This window comes from Hyphopichia burtonii (genome assembly GCF_001661395.1).
Source record: "Hyphopichia burtonii NRRL Y-1933 unplaced genomic scaffold HYPBUscaffold_5, whole genome shotgun sequence".
NCBI lineage: Eukaryota > Fungi > Ascomycota > Pichiomycetes > Serinales > Debaryomycetaceae > Hyphopichia > Hyphopichia burtonii.
In genome coordinates, this window is record NW_017963732.1 from 102,850 (window position 1) to 120,894 (window position 18,045).

At 34.6% G+C, this 18,045-nt stretch overlaps 8 protein-coding genes across 8 annotated transcripts; 5 read left to right on the forward strand and 3 right to left on the reverse strand.

Moving 5' to 3' along the window:
* Positions 1-287: 287 nt before the first annotated feature.
* CSC25 (Ras family guanine nucleotide exchange factor) lies at positions 288-4,727 on the forward strand (the record flags this gene model as incomplete). The annotated part of the gene is made up of 4 exons (XM_020219750.1): positions 288-1,029; positions 1,096-1,971; positions 2,056-2,700; positions 2,896-4,727. The coding sequence occupies exons 1-4, from the start codon at positions 414-416 to the stop codon at positions 4,725-4,727; spliced, it is 3,969 nt and encodes a 1,322-aa protein (XP_020075378.1). The 5' UTR covers positions 288-413.
* A 633-nt stretch (positions 4,728-5,360) lies between these two features.
* On the reverse strand, positions 5,361-5,636 carry HYPBUDRAFT_111319 (uncharacterized protein; the record flags this gene model as incomplete). The annotated part of the gene is made up of 1 exon (XM_020218824.1): positions 5,361-5,636. A coding segment is annotated over one exon (276 nt), but the record flags the coding sequence as incomplete, so codon positions are not given.
* Positions 5,637-8,485: 2,849 nt separating this feature from the next.
* HYPBUDRAFT_92943 (tRNA methyltransferase) lies at positions 8,486-9,307 on the forward strand (the record flags this gene model as incomplete). Its single annotated transcript, XM_020223904.1, has 1 exon — positions 8,486-9,307. A coding segment is annotated over one exon (822 nt), but the record flags the coding sequence as incomplete, so codon positions are not given.
* A 229-nt stretch (positions 9,308-9,536) lies between these two features.
* Positions 9,537-11,251, forward strand: DPS1-1 (aspartate--tRNA ligase; the record flags this gene model as incomplete). Its single annotated transcript, XM_020219751.1, has 1 exon — positions 9,537-11,251. The coding sequence occupies exon 1, from the start codon at positions 9,569-9,571 to the stop codon at positions 11,249-11,251; it is 1,683 nt and encodes a 560-aa protein (XP_020075381.1). The 5' UTR covers positions 9,537-9,568.
* A 206-nt stretch (positions 11,252-11,457) lies between these two features.
* On the forward strand, positions 11,458-12,525 carry HYPBUDRAFT_140477 (uncharacterized protein; the record flags this gene model as incomplete). The annotated part of the gene is made up of 1 exon (XM_020219752.1): positions 11,458-12,525. The coding sequence occupies exon 1, from the start codon at positions 11,497-11,499 to the stop codon at positions 12,523-12,525; it is 1,029 nt and encodes a 342-aa protein (XP_020075382.1). The 5' UTR covers positions 11,458-11,496.
* A 52-nt stretch (positions 12,526-12,577) lies between these two features.
* ARD (Ardp) lies at positions 12,578-13,443 on the reverse strand. The gene has a single exon (XM_020221431.1). The coding sequence runs from the start codon at positions 13,329-13,331 to the stop codon at positions 12,636-12,638; it is 696 nt and encodes a 231-aa protein (XP_020075383.1). The 5' UTR covers positions 13,332-13,443; the 3' UTR covers positions 12,578-12,635.
* Positions 13,444-13,990: 547 nt separating this feature from the next.
* HYPBUDRAFT_153229 (MFS transporter) lies at positions 13,991-16,312 on the reverse strand. The gene has a single exon (XM_020221432.1). It carries the CDS (start codon positions 16,291-16,293, stop codon positions 14,368-14,370), a length of 1,926 nt encoding a protein of 641 aa, XP_020075384.1. The 5' UTR covers positions 16,294-16,312; the 3' UTR covers positions 13,991-14,367.
* An 811-nt stretch (positions 16,313-17,123) lies between these two features.
* On the forward strand, positions 17,124-18,038 carry ERG25 (methylsterol monooxygenase; the record flags this gene model as incomplete). The annotated part of the gene is made up of 1 exon (XM_020218770.1): positions 17,124-18,038. The coding sequence occupies one exon, from the start codon at positions 17,124-17,126 to the stop codon at positions 18,036-18,038; it is 915 nt and encodes a 304-aa protein (XP_020075385.1).
* Between the last annotated feature and the right edge of the window lie 7 nt (positions 18,039-18,045).

Below are 18,045 nucleotides of genomic sequence, written 5' to 3' on the forward strand. Positions count from 1 at the left end.
TGGCAAGCCATTGACAAGCCATTGACCAGTGTTTGACAATCGCACTCGTCCACTCCCAGCCAACCCGTCCCATCGACAAGTCAAACAGAAGGGCAAGGAGCAACATTGAAACTTTGTACCACCACCACCGTATTGAAATTTTTTTTTTTTTTTTTTTTTTTTTTTTTTTTGGCTGTTTTTAAATTTTTTTTTTTTTTGTTTTGTTAGCAAATTTTAACTTTGGCATTTTACTAGTAAATTTTTTTTGCTCTTCCTTCGTTGAATCAATCCTTTACTTGCCATTCTTGCCTTGCCAATCCGTTAATCCATTCTATTCGAGTCGCATCAGCTAATTCATTAGTGTTATTAGTCGTTTTATTGATTGTTTTCTTGATTATTAATCCCCAGTTGTATTGATTAATAAGTTTCATATCATGTCCTATATGGATGAAATACCTCCAGATGTCATATCACCAAATGAAGTGATTGATTCGAAAAATGAAGACAACCAAACAAAGGCAAAGTCAATAAAATCAGTTGATATGGTTGTTGCTATTTATGACTTCCCCGGGACTCAACATACTCATTTACCCCTTAATATGGGGGATACGGTTTCTATTTTGGCCAAATCGGATTCTGGTTGGTGGGACGGAGTGATTGTCACTTCGAAAAATGAATACTTGAGAGGCTGGATTCCGTCTAATTATGTTAGATCGGTCAATTACGTCCAACCTGTTTTAAATCAATTGAAAAATAATAAAGAAATTGATTCAATCACTGCTGCAAATACGGCGGCAAACGTCTTGATTCCTTCCTTCAATAATATCTTACAGAAAAACTTGTTTGATCTGGAAAGAAACTCTCCTTCAAATAGTGTTCGTAAGAATTCGGTGGTTTCATTTGCCAGCTCTGAAACAAGCATTCCGTCCGATTCCAAAATCAATAAAGATCAAAAAGATTCGACTGCATCCCAATCTCAATTACAAGTCTCTCATACTACCGATAACACTCCAACCGCATCGTTCTCGGCTCCAAGTATTGCCAGTTCCGGTAGTTATAGTGGTGCGTCCAACCCGGGCACTTTTGCCCACACTCTAACTCCAATTGACTTAAAAGATAATACTCCTTTTGTTTCAACCTCCGATGCAGAAAAATTGGCTAGTGAATATAAATTATCAAACCACCGCAATATCGTTTGGTTACCTCGTTTGAGTGGCTCGGGTGATGTGGTTTTTTTTTCAGAAATTTTAAATGTTTATTGTGAATCTTGTCCAATGTCTCCCTATATGCCTGATGTTGATGAAGATGAAGATGATGAGAAATTAGATTTACCTTCTAAATTGGCAATGAATGATAATCCAATTATAAATCATGATCTGGAATTTAATAATGATAATGATAATGATCAACAACAACAACAACAACATGGTCAAAATCAATCGGGCCAAAATCCAAAAAATTTCGATCCTTTGAAAAGAGATTCGACTTCTTCTTTACATTCTCAATCTTCAGGTCAAAGCTCTTATCATCATTTTAACCAACCATTTTTCGCAATTCCTGGTTTATTTTATAGTCATACAAATGATTTAATGTATTGGACTCAATTAAAAGAACGGTTTAATTATTTACTTGATTTAAGTTTTAAAGCTTTAAAAGATCATAATAAACAATTATTCAGTACTCATTTCACTAAATTAACAAAAGTTATTTCAATAATTGCTAGTGCTTCAAGATTGATTCAAAATGATTTCATTAATACTAAATATGAAAATTCAATTAGAAGAAAATTGAAAAGAATTGCTGGTGCTTATTCTCAAATTTATATTAATGGTATTTTACATTTAAGTTATATGCATTATTCTCAAGAAGCTTCAAATGCTGAATTATTTAGTTTTGATATTTCAAAATTAAATAAATCAACTAGCTTACCAAATAGTACTCTACAAAGTACTTCTTCTTCATTTTCCACTATTCGTCAAAATTCAAATGATAGTACCAAACAATCAAATGATACCGTTACTAATGATGCTTTGAATTCTTTTACTAATAATTTGAAAACTTTAAATTTAAATCAAGATAATGACGATGGTAATGATATCACGTATTTAAATCATATTCAAATTGAATTAGAAATTTTAAGATTGAATATAAATTCAATTACTAAAATTTTCTTAAAATTAACCAAAGATAAAAAAATTAAAAAATCGGATTACGATGGCTCAGATGCAAGTGATGATGATTCTGGTGAAGATCGTTATAATGTTTTACCTCAAGTCTACCCTAGATTTATAACAAATGAATTCAATGGTGGGAATTGGTGTAATCCTTTTTTCGCAACTAAAAATTCTGCTTTAAATGCTAGTGGAGATGACTTGAAAAATAGATATCATCTGAAAAATATCATTGATAAAGATGCTTATGATTCAATTAAAAAATCAACCGATGAAATGACTAAATTGTCAAAGGAAACTTTGGAATTTTTAAATCCTGACGTTCAACATAAATACTATAATGATGATTTGAAAAATGAAAGAAATACTCAAATCTTAAGATTGATTTATAAATATTTATATCATGCTGGTGTCACCATTGATTTAATTGAATCTTTTGATTTCACAGTGTTTTGTTTAATCAAAAGATATGCTTCAAATGAAAACATGGAATTTGAAAAAAATGATGATACAAAAAATGATGGTAACAATCCTCAGAGATCTACTTCTGGTGCCACCACTCTTTCTTCTAATGACAGTAATGATCAAACAAATGATCAAGATTTTAATTCAAGCCGTAATGATTCAACAAATGAAAGCTCCACTGATATCAATACTACAAATAATTCAATTAGTACTATTACAACTGCTCATCCACAATTGAGTAGTAAATTTACTAATGATGATTTGGATGGTGAAACGTCAGGTAGCAATTTAAACTTTGATTATCCAATTGTATTAGAGTTTTTCCATTATAAACAACAATTTCATGATTTAATTTCAAATATTGTTATGGCTACTCAAACTTTAACTGTTCAAGACCCTGATGTTTTTAGAGGTATGAAAGATGACGATCCTTTATTTTATAATCGTGATATTTTGAAAATACCTATCGAAAGGGCCTCTTTATTGGTTTCAAATATTTTATCTAATCAAACTAGTCAAAATAAAGGTGGCTCAATTTCTTTAAATCCTGATGAATTAATGTCAAATATTTTATTGGATGGTACTAAATTTTTTGAATCAATTTTAAATATTATTCAACAATTGATTGATGAAAGAGAAACCATCTTAAATTATGCTACTAGAGTTATGCATGATGATTTTAATGTTCAATTATTATTAATTGAAAGAAATAATACTATTTTGTCGGAAAAATCTGAAGATGGTCATCTGTACTACACCAGCAAAAAATCAAATGACATTCCTTGGTATTTGGAAGGTGATGATGAATATGATTTATTGTTGGATGTTAAAGGTAACATTAAAGGTGGTACCAAAGAAGCATTAATTGCTCATTTAACTCATCATGATTTATTCGATAGTAATTTTAATACTGCATTTATTTTAACTTTCCCAACAATGATGAAAATTGGTGAGTTCATTAATCTATTAATCAATAGATTCAATATTGAAGCGCCTGAAGGTTTAAGTTACGAAGAATATAACACTTGGATTTCAAAGAAACAAAATCCTATCAGATTAAGAGTTATGAATATCATGAAGTTACTCATCGAAAAACATTGGTGTAATTCTTATTATAATGAATATGTTTTGAAAAGATGGCTAAAATTTGCCCAAACTTCAGCAGTTCAATCATTCTCTATCGGGAAAGTGTTATCAAATAATTTGACAAAATTATTGAACGGTGAAGTCATTTGCAAAGATCGTGAACCTAGTACCCCGGATTCCAAGACCCCTGCTCCTTTAACCAAAGGTTTCCTTTTGAAAAGGATCAAATTATTAGACATTGACTACATTGAATTGGCAAGACAATTAACTTTAAGGGAATTTAGCCTATACGCTAAAATTACAAAATTAGCTTGTATTTCTAAAGTTTGGGGTAAAAAGTCCGGATTGAAAGAAAACATCGAGCCTATCACAAATTTCATTAAAGCCTCAAATCAATTAACTAACTACGTCGGTTATATGATTTTAAGAAAGGAAGACCCAAGAAGAAGAGTTCAAGTGATCAGATACTTTGTTCAAGTTGCTGAGAAATGTCGTCAATTGAATAATTTTTCTTCGATGACTGCAATCATATCTGCTTTATATTCTTCACCAATTCATAGATTAAAGAAGACCTGGAAGTACGTGTCTACCGATACCATGGCTCATTTACAAAACATGAATAAGTTAATGAATTCTTCGAGAAACTTTAATGAATATAGAGATGTTTTGAAATTCGTGGGTTCGGAATCTTGTATCCCATTCTTTGGTGTTTATTTAAGTGATTTAACATTTGTCTACCATGGTAATACTGACCATTTATTGAATAGACCAAGAATGCTTAATTTTGCCAAACGTGCTAAAACATCCGAAATTGTTTTAGGAATCGATAGGTTCAAGAGTACTGCTTATAATTTACAAGTCGTACCAGAAATCCAAAAGTATTTGGATCAATGGTTTGAAAAATCTCCTACCAATGAAAAACAATATGAAATATCTCTTACTTTGGAACCTAGGGAACAACCTCAGAACACTGATGCCAATAACGCGTCATCCAGAAACTCAAAGATTTTCAGATCAGTGGTTTAATCATATTTATATTCATACATTCTTCAATTCTTTAATCGATTCTTAATCGATCTAACTATTTCTACAATCTTTGCTTCTAATTTTTTTTTTTTTTTTTTCTTTTTTGATTCTTTTAATTCATCGGCCTCTCTCTTCTTTCACTTCTTAATCATATCAATCAAACTTTTGGAAGCTTACTATAAAAACTAATTGTAAGTTGTAGATCGAACTAATCCTTGCGTATCAATTGATCCGTTAAGAACGCACTCACGAAAAAATGATTCCAATTCTAGAGGAAAGGAAAAAACCTCCAAATTCGTTATTTAAGTTATAGTTCTTCAATCAACTGAGTTCAACCTTTTCATTAACAGGCAATCAAGTAGTTGCTAGTGATAGAGCCATGTTCAATAAACTTAAGAGTTTCTCTGAGGATGTGGCAAAGAGTTTAAATCAAGAGGGCCAGAACAATCGACGCACCAATTCCAATACTTTGAAGGAATTGAAAAATGAATCTAAACTATTAAGCACGATGACCCCCGATGCCAGTGAGTTGACGCAACCGGAGGACGAAGCGGCTACTCATTCAGGAGATAGTAAAGAAGACTTAAGCTCAAGCACATCCTCACAGAACCAAAATGAATCACCAGTGCCACCTCAAATTCTAGCTGGAATTGATATTAGTACTTTACCGGGCCCAGTAAGAGCAAAGATGAAGAAGTTTGCCAAATATGAAGAAAAATATCCAGTCTTACTTGATGCATACAAGACCGAGAAAAGAAAAGGGGATTTAATATCAGCATTTGAGAAAGTCTTACAAGAAAATACTCCAATTAGTTCAATTTCAGATGCTGACGTATTGGTGGAGTATATAACCGGTTTAACTGAGAAAAATTCATTGCTCAATGGTGAATTAAGGAAAAAAGTGACCGAAAATAGTCGATTATCAAGAGAGAATCAAAAATTTGAAAGTAAAGTTGAAACAATCGAAAATGACCTTAAAGAAGCAAAATCAAAGCTCAAAGACCTTGAAACTCCTAAAGAAATCGAAAAAGAAGTAACGCAACCGAAAAACATCGAGGAACCCGAAATTGAAGATTTGAAAAAGAAAATAGACGCTTATCAAATTGAAATTAACGATTTAAAAGAGAAGCAAACAAGTCTGGACTCTGAATACAATGACTTACAAAAGCAGTTGAAAGAAGCTGAAGATAAGGTAAAGGGCCTTGAAATTTATCTTCAAGAGGCTAAAGAGAAGGAGGAATCTGGACCTAAGTTAGTGGATCTCGAAAAAGAAATTGGTAATTATAAAATTCAAATTGAAGAATTGGACCAAATTAATAAAGAATTGAAAGGTTCTGTCGAAGAGACTGGCAAATATAAGGATGTCGCCGAAAAACTGGAATCTGAGCTTAAGAGTTTAAAGGTCAAAATTACTGAACTTGAGTCGGAAGTTTCTACTTTGAGCGAAAAGTCTAATACTTTGTCGGAAAGCCTTAAAATTAAGGAAGGCCAAATTAAAGAAATTGAAACAAAAAATTCTGACTTGATCAATAAATCCAGTAACGTTCAAACTACTCCATCCCCTGCTCCTGCCTCCGGAGGGGGGAAAAAGAAAAAGAATAAGAAAAACAAGAAAGGTGGAGCCAATAATGCTAACAAAGAGCCGGAACAAGCAAATAACGGAGATAATCTTGAAGATTCTAAAGATTTTGAGTCATTACAAAAGGAATTTGATAAACTTAACGAAGATTTTAAAAACGTAAATGAAGAAAAGATCCAGCTAACCGGTCGTTTTGACGACTTGAAGTCCAAGTACGATAATATAGTGAAAGACAACGAAGAATTATCAAAAAACCTCAAGGACACCAAGAACGAACTCTCTGCCAAGTCTGAAGACGTGGAGAATTTGAGGGATTCTTTAAGAGATTTGGGAGATGATCTAGTCGAAGCAAGAGATCAAATCAAAGACTTGAAAGGAAAATTTGAAAATCAAACAAGCTCAGATTCCAAAGAATTAGAAGACAAACTAAAAGACCTTGAGGACACGGTAAGTTCATTGAAAAAAGTTTTGAAGGAAAAAGAAGATTTATTAAAAACTACACAAGAAGAGTTGAGTTCTAACAAGCAAGAAAAGCTAAAACTCGAACAATCCTTGAAAACTAAGGAAGAGGAACTTTCAAAAGTTCAAAAGGATTACGAAAATAAATCTAATGAAGTTAAACAAACTTTGTTAGACCATGAAAGCATGATTAGTAGTCATAAATCTGTCAAAGATGAGCTTCAAGCTTTGATTAAGAAACATAACTCAATAACTTCTGAATATGAAACTAATAAGAAAGAAATTGAATCACTCACTAAAGAAAAAACCGACTTAAATTCCAGAATATCTGAATTGACTAAATTTAAAAGTAATGATTCCTCGTTGAAATTAGAGCTTGCATCATTGAAAACCTCATTGAGTCATAAAGACCAATCGATTGATGATTACAAGAAACAAATAAGTGAATTAACAAGCAAAAAGGATGAATTGAATGAAAGTATTTCAAGTCTTAAGATCCGTAACAATGAACTTTCTCATAGTAATAAATCCTTAGTTAAAGAAAAATCAGAATTAGTTACAAATCAAGAATCTTATATTGAAAAATCCAATACTATGAGTTCTGAAATTTCCAAACTCCAAAGTGCCAAACAAGCTGTCGTCGATGAATTAAATGCCTTGAAATTGAAATATGATTCTGTTCTTAAAGACACCTCTGATTCTAAGACAGAGGTTCAATCATACAAGCAACAGTATGAAGAATTTGCAATGAAGGCCAAAGAGTCCTCTTCGAGAATTGAAAATTTGGAAGATGAATTAACTGAAGCTAGAAACATGTTACAAGAAAGAGCTCGTGAAGCATCAACGATCAGAAGATTATTGATTGATGCGGAAGAACAAATTCAACAAAAGAATTCTGAACTCAAATCAGAAATGAATCGGATCAATGAAGAAAAGATGGAATTCGAACAAGACTTTCAAAGTCTCATTAAAAAGAAACAAAGGGAAATCGATGAACATAAGTCTATTACTGAAAACTATTTATCTAAAATTGCAGATTTGGAATTCAAATATAATCAATTAAAGGAAAAGTATGATCTACTCGAAGAAAAACAATCGAAGACTCATGATCCAAAAGATCAAGAAAATTTCCAAGATATCCAAGAAACTATTGACACTTTGAGATCCTCGTTGCAATCATCATCAAAGAAGGTTAAAGATTTTGAAAACATGAATACCGTTTTGAAAAAACTCAACGAAGAATCCAACTTAAAGTTTGAAAGATTGTCAAAAAATTATAAACTTTTAACTCAACAATATAGGCAAATGAAGTCACAATCGAATACGCCGGTCAATGGTCACTCTTCACCAGCAGCATCTACAAGACAATCATTAGAGGATGCCTCTCCAAAAACAGAGCATGCTTCGAGCCGCGACGAAGCCCCTTCGGCTGCTTCTTCCACCAACATCGCTTATCTCAAGAACGTTTTGTTGGGGTTCTTCGAGCATAAAGAACAAAGAGACCAGTTATTACCGGTTGTTAAAACCTTGTTCAATCTCGATGCTGAAGACGAGAAGAAGTTTTTATTTGCATTAAAATGAAGGTCGCAGATAGAACAAAAAAAAAATAAAAATTGAAAAAAAAAAGACAAAACTTTATATATTACCTTTTACATACTTATCTCTGTAATATAATACAAGACATCGGCTTGATCCACCACATATCGTAAGATTCCCAGCAATGCAGAACCCGTTTGACCAAAAGAAACAGTCAATTTTGAAAGAAATTAGTGCTAATGAACTAACACCCGACGCATCTCCAAAAGGGACCATCGATGAGATGTGCATTCCCATCATTGACTTGATTAATAGTAACAAGGATATGGTCACCACTTCTTCGTGCTCCGGAAGAGTGTCAGTTTTTCTAGAAGGGGTCAAGGATATTCTGGATGTGAATGACGTGCAGATTGGAGCAAAGGGGAATTACGGTCACTGGTTATTCGTAACTCACGATCCCAAATCGTTACCCAATTGGTATAAGTCGATTGATTTCAAGTATGACACAGACGAACAACTGAAACTCAGCAGTATGATTGACCAGAACTCCCGTTTTATTTTATTCAAGTTCGAGCCATTAATCTTGCATGTCAAATGCCGTGATCTAGAAATGGCTAATGCATTATATACCAGTGCGATGGGATGTGGGTTCAGGGAAACCGGGATAGGCAGCAACAACATTGTGGGAATAAGGATCTCTATCAAACTAGATGTTCCAATTGGCTACTTAAGGAAGTCAACCACCGGTGAAGAATTGATATCGTTTGTGACTCAAGACTACTTGCAGATCATTACCCAATTATCAGAGGACAGATTCAAGGAAAACTTTAAAAAATTAGACTCCCTATATAAAGCCATCGAACAACTAAATAACAAAGCGGCCTCTTCTAGTGCCACCGGAGAGAAACAAGAATCCAAAGAAGAAAGAAAACAAAGGAAAATGGCAGAAGGTTTGGCCCGTAGAGAAGCCGTTAGGGCTGAAAAAGAATTGAAAAAATTGGAAAAACTAGCACAACAACAACAACACCCCAACGGACCCGAGAACCCATCTCAATAATGAACCTTCCTTAATGTAAATAGTTCTTTTTAGCATCTATTCTATGTATATTAGTTTCAATATAAAGCTTTTTGCAGCTTACATAATCAGAAGGATCTCAGAAGATTTTTAAAATTTTCAAAAATTTTCTTTTTTCTTTTACTTGAGTCAGAACATCATTCGACTTGACACCATCAAGTTTCTTTGTATAACTGTTAAGCAATACTGAGTATGTCTGCTGAAAACACTGAAAAATTGGACAAATTGAACATCAACAAAGAAGGTGCCCCAGAAGGTGCCCCAGCTGGGGATGTTCCATTGGGTGAAGATGGCCAACCATTATCTAAGAAAGCTTTGAAGAAATTAGAAAAAGAAAAAGAAAAAGCTAAGAAGAAGGCTGAAAGAGAAGCTCAATTAGCTAAAGAAAAGGCTGAGAGAGAAGCACAAGCTGCCAATGATCCAGCCAAAGAAAACTATGGTAAATTACCAATGAATAATTCTTCAACCAAGACTGATCAAGTCAGAACTAATATTGAAGGATTATCCGCTGCCGATGATGGTAAAGAAGTTATCTTAAGAGCTAGAGCTCATAATTCCAGACAACAAGGTGCTACCATGGCTTTCTTAACTTTGAGACAACAATCCAATTTAATTCAAGCTTTGATCAAATCAAATGGTGAATCAATTTCCAAACAAATGGTTAAATGGGCCGGATCAATTAATTTAGAATCTATTGTTTTAGTTCATGGTATTGTTAGAAAAGTTGATGAACCAATTAAATCAGCCACTGTTCAAGATGCCGAAATTCAAATCACCAAAATTTATACTATTCAAGAAACCCCTGAACAATTACCAATGTTAATTGAAGATGCTGCTAGATCTGATGCTGAAGCTGAAGCTTCTGGATTACCAGTAGTTAACTTAGATACTAGATTAGACTCAAGAGTCATTGATTTAAGAACTCCAACCAATCAAGCTATTTTCAAAATTCAATCAGGTATTTGTTCATTATTCAGAGAATTTTTATCTAAGAAGGGATTCACTGAAATCCATACTCCAAAAATCATTGCTGCCCCATCTGAAGGTGGTTCAAATGTTTTTGAAATTACTTATTTCAAAGGTAAAGCTTACTTGGCCCAATCTCCTCAAACTTATAAACAACAATTAATTGCTGCTGATTTTGAAAGAGTTTTCGAAGTTGCCCCAGTTTTCAGAGCTGAAAATTCAAATACCCATCGTCACATGACCGAATTCACTGGTTTAGATTTAGAAATGGCATTTGAAGAACATTATGATGAAGTTATTGATGTTTTGGCTGATTTATTCGTTTTCATTTTCAGTGAATTGAAATCTAGATTTTCTAAAGAGATTGCCACTGTTAGAAAACAATTCCCAGTGGAAGAATTCAAAGTTCCAGCCAACGGTAAAATGGTTAAATTACATTTCAAAGAAGGTATCGCTTTATTAAGAGAAGCTGGTAAAGAAGTTGATGATTTTGAAGATTTGTCAACTGAAAATGAAAAATTATTAGGTAAATTGGTTAGAGAAAAATATGATACCGATTTCTATATTTTGGATAAATTCCCTCTCGCTGTTAGACCATTTTACACTATGCCCGATGCTGAAGATCCTCGTTATTCTAACTCTTATGATTTCTTTATGAGAGGTGAAGAAATCTTATCTGGTGCTCAACGTATTCATGACGCTAAATTCTTGAGTGAAAGATTGAAGGCCCATGAAGTTGATCCAAATGTTCCAGGTATGAAAGAATATGTTGATGCTTTCAACTATGGTTGTCCTCCACATGCTGGTGGTGGTATTGGTTTAGAAAGAGTCTTGATGTTCTTCTTGGACTTGAAAAACATTCGTCGTGCTTCCTTATTCCCAAGAGATCCAAAACGTGTTACTCCATAGACACCCTTCTTGTATATCTCTTATTAATAAGTTCTTGTATATTGTAACTTGAATATAAAATCTTTCATGTAAAAGCCTTCAGTAACTAATTTGGCGTAGATTTCACAGCAATTGGAGAGATCGTGCACTTACAAAAAAAAAACAATAAAAAAAAAAGTAGAGCCAGAATGAAACTTTGTTTCGTCTGTTATCTTGAATTGAATATCTTTAAACCAACCAAGTGGATAGGGAATCTTTAAAAAAGAATGGAGGCTACGTATTTACCGAATCCCAACGACAGTAATGCCACTATACTTCTAATGGGCTTACGCCGAGGAGGGAAGAGTTCAATATGTAAAGTTGTATTTCATGATATGCAACCATTAGATACTCTTTATCTAGAAAGTACATCTAAACCAACTAGTGAACAATTTTCATCATTAATAGATTTAAGTTTGATGGAGATACCGGGACAATTGAACTATTTTGAACCGGAATATGATAGTGCAAGGATATTTCAAAGTGTTGGAGCATTAGTTTATGTTATTGATTCTCAAGATGAATATTTGAATGCCTTGACTAATTTATCAATGATTATTGAATTTGCATATAAGGTCAATCCCAAGATACATATTGAGGTATTAATTCATAAGATTGATGGATTAACTGAGGATTATAGAATAGATGCTCAGAGAGATATAATGCAAAGAACCGGAGATGAATTATTAGATTTAGGATTAGAAGGAGTTCAAGTTAGTTTTTATTTAACATCGATATTTGACCAATCAATTTATGAAGCATTTAGTAAGATTGTTCAAAAATTAATACCCGAATTACCAAGTTTAGAGAATATGTTGGATAATTTAGTACAACATCTGTCAATCGATAAGGTATTTTTATTTGATGTTAATTCTAAGTTATATGTTGCCACTGATTCGTCACCGGTTGATATACAAACGTATGAAGTTTGTGCAGAATTCATTGATATCACTATTGATTTAGATGAATTGTACGTTGATGAAAATGGAGAACAAACAAATAAAGAAATTAAGTCGATTAGTAGATTATCCAATCACTCATTACTTTATTTGAGACAAATGATTAGGGGATTAGCCTTGGTGGCATTAATAAGAAACGACGATGAAAATCTGAACGATATGGATAGCATGTTAACGGTTGTTAATTATAATGTCAATTTATTCAAGCAGGCATTAATGCAAATGTGGCAGAATAGTAAATTTGTGAAAAAAACTAATGATGTTAATGAATCTTTGAGCGTTGATCGTCTACATTAAGTATAAAAGAAAATATATATATTTAATTAAAGACTAACAATTTATTTTTTTGTTTTTTTTTTGTCAAAGTATTATATGCAAAAGAAGTAAAAAGAAGTAATATACACAGATTACCAGCATTCGTAACCACCGTCAACCACCAAGTTGTGACCAGTGGTGTAAGAGGATGCGGAATCAGAAGCCAAGTAAAGAATACTACCAACGAATTCTTTTGGTTCAGCCATTCTCTTCATTGGAATTTTAGACTCCCAAGCATCCTTCATTTCACTATGACCACTGATAACATTTCTAGTCAAAGGAGTCAAGATATAACCAGGACTTAAAGTATTAACTCTAATATTATACTTAGCCCATTCACAGGCCAAAGATCTAACCAAATGAATGACCCCGGCTTTAGACATATTGTACATGGATTGAGGTTGGGGATCGTTAACAATAGTACCAGACATAGAACCAACAAGAATAATGGAACCCTTTTGGTTGTTTGCAATTAAAGGACGAGCAAAAGCTTGAGAAACATAAAATGCACCCAAACCGTTAACCTTCAAGATTCCTTCAGCGTTTGGAGCAGGATAATCTTCAGCAGGGAAATTTTCACAGTAACCAGCAGAGTTAATCAAAACATCGGCAATCTTCCCGTGTTGTTCATTAATTGCACTAAAAGTAGTTTCCACCGATTCCGAATCTCCAATGTTACAAGACCAGGCACTAACTTGACCAGCAGGTTGATCGGATCTACCTTTCAAAGTTTCTTCACCCCAGGCAGCCAAGTCTTTGGCTGCTTGTTTGGTTCTTTCCAAGTTCATATCAATCAAAGCAACATCAGCACCCTGAGCCAATAATGCTCTGGAAACAACAGAGGCCAATCCCCCGGAACCACCAGTAATGATAACCAATCTACCGTCCAATCTGAAGTTAGGAACAACGTTATCGTAAGAAAAATCCATTTTTTATACTAATTATTTGTAATCTATACCCAGCACCCAATCTAGTGTAATCCAACGGAAATGGAATGGTATTTATAGCTACCGGCTTCAAACGTTGATAACAGCAAGAGATGACACTGGGAATACCTAAATTAAAGTGCAAAAAAAGAAAAGTTGCACCAAAAACAAAAAAAAAATATTAATTTCGCACCAAAAACAAAAAAAAAAATCGAATTCACACCAAAAACGAAAAAAAAAAATCGCATTCGCACCAAAAACAAAAAAAAAAATCGCATTCGCACCAAAAACAAAAAAAAAAAAGATTAAAAGAAGAAACTGCTGCTCTTTTCTTTTGGTTTATCCCTTTTGCAATTATGTAATTGATTATGTCATTACACTAATATTACACTAATACCACCAATGCCATAATACCTTCAGTAGATACTGAATCCCCAGATAGACCCCCCTACTGGAGGCCTACTGGGGCCTACTGGGACCTACTGGGCCCTGCTGGGCCCTAGTGGCCCCCGTACTGAATCCACCGATGATCGTACCGCATTGTCGGTGGAAGGCGGACAAACTGGAATTCTCGGAGTATTCAACGGCTGGTCTTTTTCCAGTGATTTCGATTCTCTTCTCCAAACAAACAGAATCAGGGAGTCAACTAAGCAAAGATCATCTACAATAAGAACACAAGCAAAACTATAATGGAATGTATATTAGTGTTATTTGCTGTTCACAAAATTGTTAGAGTAACAAAATTGTAGACCCGTACATAGACTGGGCTGCAGCCAAACCCCCGTACACCAGGAAAAGAAGAAAAGCCGGAGGAAAAAGAAAGAAGGAAAAGCCGGGGAGGTACGGGGAGGTACGGGGGTAGCGGTTGTTTTCGCAGCAAAGGGACCCTTCGCTTAGTCTAATCGAACTGCTTATCGTGTTTTTCGTTTTGCTGCTGCAATCTTCTCAAGTTCTTTTCGTCTCTCAAGGCCTTCTTTCTGTCGAATCTGCGGTTGGCCCACAATCTCAAGGACTCCCCGTATTTGATACAGAAAAGGGGGAAAGGAACCCCCAAGACCAACATGATAAAAGCACATAATGTAGTACCCCAACCGTAGTTCAATCGATTATACAAAGGAGTGGCCACCAAGGGCATGGCAAAACCAACACAGCTTCTGAAAACGGCAGCCGCGGCAACCGAAGATGCGGATAGTAAGTTATTCATTTGGATTAAATAGGTTTGAATGGTATTGAAAACACAAACCATGCAAAATGCAAAAATACCAGCACCAACACAGGGCACAATCCACGGAAGAGTGAAATGAGCACCCCAGCCATAAATGATAAGACCGATTGGAGTGAACCCCCCGGCAATGACTAGACACCTTAATGTGAATTCTGGCTTTGATTGTCCATTATTTTTAGCAATTTGTCTTTTACATTCTCTATTAATGGCCCAAGCCCAAAAAAAACTTCCAATTACGTAACCAACCCCCATTGATAAATACATTAACCCACTAATATTGGTACTGAAATGATATTTACCCTTGAAGACTTCGGGAAAGGTACAAATCATTAAATACATGAATCCATAAACAAAAGCCATATACGAACCTAATCCCGTAACCATGGGATGACCAACAATGAATTGTAAAGGTCTAGTAATACTCAAGTAGAAAACCCCTAAAGGAGTTTCCCCATTAGAGATTTCATAAATAGTATGTAAATGTTGATTACCAGTTTCTTTCCGTAATTTTTTAGCCTTTTCTCTTAATAACTTTGGGGCATAAGTTTCTTTGAAAAAAATTAATCCAAAAAATGCAACAACAAAAGTGAAGATGGCTAAGATGTAGAAACACCAATGCCAGTTCATTCCGGTCACGATAAATGAACTGATCACCGGGGCAATCACTGGTCCTAATTGGGGACTTAATGAATAGGCTGCCATCGCGGCTCCTCTTTCATCATCTTTCCAAATATCAGCCAAGGTACCAGCTCCAACATTCAATGAAGCACACCCACCTAATCCACCTAAAAATCGGAAAACGCAAAATTGTGCTGGGGTTTTGGCAAACCCCCCAACCAAATTAAATAAACCAACAATCCAAATGGAGATATTTAAAACCGGTCTTCTTCCAACTAAATCAGATTCAGATAAGGGTGCAATGACCAATGGACCCAACGCCCATGCTAAAACCATAACACTAATGGCAAATGCTTTTAAAAATGTAGAACTTTCAAAACCTAAACTTTCGGCAATTTCATCAATTGCCGGAGAAGGTAGCGAGGAACTCATTGGTGAGATAAGAGTGTATATACTAACAATCAATGTTTGGAAACATCTTTGTTTAAAAGACCAATTTCTAGGATAAGCAGGATCATCATGACCGTCCCAAGTAACCAATTCGGGATCAATCGAATTAAATTCCTCCCCATTATTTTTAGCTTGTACAAAATATTCTGGATTATTTTCATCAGAGTCATCATCTTCTTCTTCTCCAGGTCCCTCACTTTTAACCTGGTTTTCTTGATCTTGGTTAGTAGTGGTTCTCTTGGCTCTATCAGTTAAGGTATTTAAAATGGTTGACTTGGTTGCAGTTCTTCTTAACTCAATATCATTTTCATCTAAGTCTCCATATATATCTCGTACACTATAACTTGAAGGTAATCTACTTAAATGATTGGAAGATTGATTCAGATTAATCCTGCTGACATTGGAATATTGTCCACTTGATCTAGCAGTTGAATATTTTCTTATTGCCGAATCCTTATTTTCTAATGAAACGGGATTTAAATTATCTTGATTAAGCGATGATCTCGATGAAAGTGAATCCAGTGGGTTCATCTCATTAATTTTAGATCCATCGGAAGACATCTTAACCTGTTAATTAAATTAAAAGTTTGGAAAGAAGTAGAAAAGAAAAGAAAGGATTTATAAAAGTTTTTCGTTTGACAGAAGGAAATGCGCGATAACAATTAGTCTTTATTGTTCTTTTCTTTTTCTATCCTTCTTTCCCACTAAATACCTGTCAAACTATGCCCAAAGCAGCCCTATACCAAGCGTTGGGATGGTTGCGACCGTGACTCTAGGTGGTAAGCCACATACCCTCACATTTTAGCAAGCATTTAGTTCCCATTCCAATCGTTGTGAGCTACTTTATGGCCATCGGCAAACTGGGCCACTTCACCGACGCATCGGCGGATGCTGACTCCGATATCCGTCTGGGATGCTACCCGATAGCCGTTTGCTTCTCGGCCGACATCACCCTCCGTACACCAGGAGTGCGGGTGCGGGCACGTACACCAACAGAAAGGTACGGGTTGGGCCGGTGGGCCCGGTTTTCTGTTTTCCTGCGCCTTTCATTTCCGAGGGGATTGCCTGTCCTGCCCGGGATTGCCTCCTGCACATTGCTCGTACCGTACAGAGGCAAAAATGTTTTTGGCGAAATAAACGACTAAACGAGCTAAGTGAGAGTAAACGATCGTATAGAATAATACGCGTGTTTATTTGGTTATCAAAAAATTCATTTCTTTTTTTCAGCTTTTGGTTGGCCTTTTACAAAAAAAAAACTTTTTCAACATCGGGATTACTAAATAAAATATATATAGGCCGAGTATTCTATAGATTTGATAGATAGATAGATTAGATATAGATAGATATATATTCATTGCATCATGGTGAGTGCTGTTTATCATGATTATAGTAGTTTTGCTAATACTACTACATTTACCGATGTCTATTCCAATTTTAATCAAATTCCTGAATTAAATATATTTGAAAAACTATGGGGGTCATATTATTATTATATTAATCATGATTTATTTGCAACTGGGTTATTATTTTTTTTAACTCATGAACTCATGTATTTTGGTCGTTGTTTACCATGGTATATAATTGATAGAATACCATATTTCAATCGTTATAAGATTCAAGAAACTAAGATTCCAAGTAATAGAGAACAATGGGAATGTTTAAAATCAGTTCTTACTTCACATTTCTTAGTGGAAGCATTCCCAATTTGGTTTTTCCATCCAGTGGCTGAATTCATTAACATTAGTTTCCAAGTACCATTCCCATCATTAAGAACAATTGGATTTCAATTGGCTGTTTTCTTTATTTTAGAAGATGCCTGGCATTATTGGTTCCATAGAGGATTACACTATGGAGTTTTTTATAAATATATTCATAAACAACATCACAGATACGCTGCTCCATTTGGATTGGCTGCAGAATATGCTCATCCAGTTGAAGTTAGTTTATTAGGTTTAGGAACCGTGGGGATTCCCTTGGTTTATGGTTATTTCACTCAAAATTTACATTTATTCACTATTAATACTTGGATTATTCTCAGATTATTTCAAGCAGTTGATTCTCATTCTGGTTATGAATTTCCTTGGTCTTTACATCATTTCTTACCATTCTGGGCTGGTGCTGATCACCATGATGAACACCATCACTATTTCATTGGGGGTTATTCATCTAGTTTTAGATGGTGGGATTACTTTTTGGATACCGAAGCTGGTCCAATTGCTAAACAAAAGAGAGAACATAGAATGAAACTTAATGCTGAAAAATCCAAAGTTGCTTAATAGATAT

Bases quoted from the DNA above. Each gene is read 5' to 3' on its own strand.
- ARD (XM_020221431.1), bottom strand. From the start codon at position 13,331: ATGAACTTGGAAAGAACCAAACAAGCAGCCAAAGACTTGGCTGCCTGG.
- HYPBUDRAFT_153229 (XM_020221432.1), bottom strand. From the start codon at position 16,293: ATGAACCCACTGGATTCACTTTCATCGAGATCATCGCTTAATCAAGAT.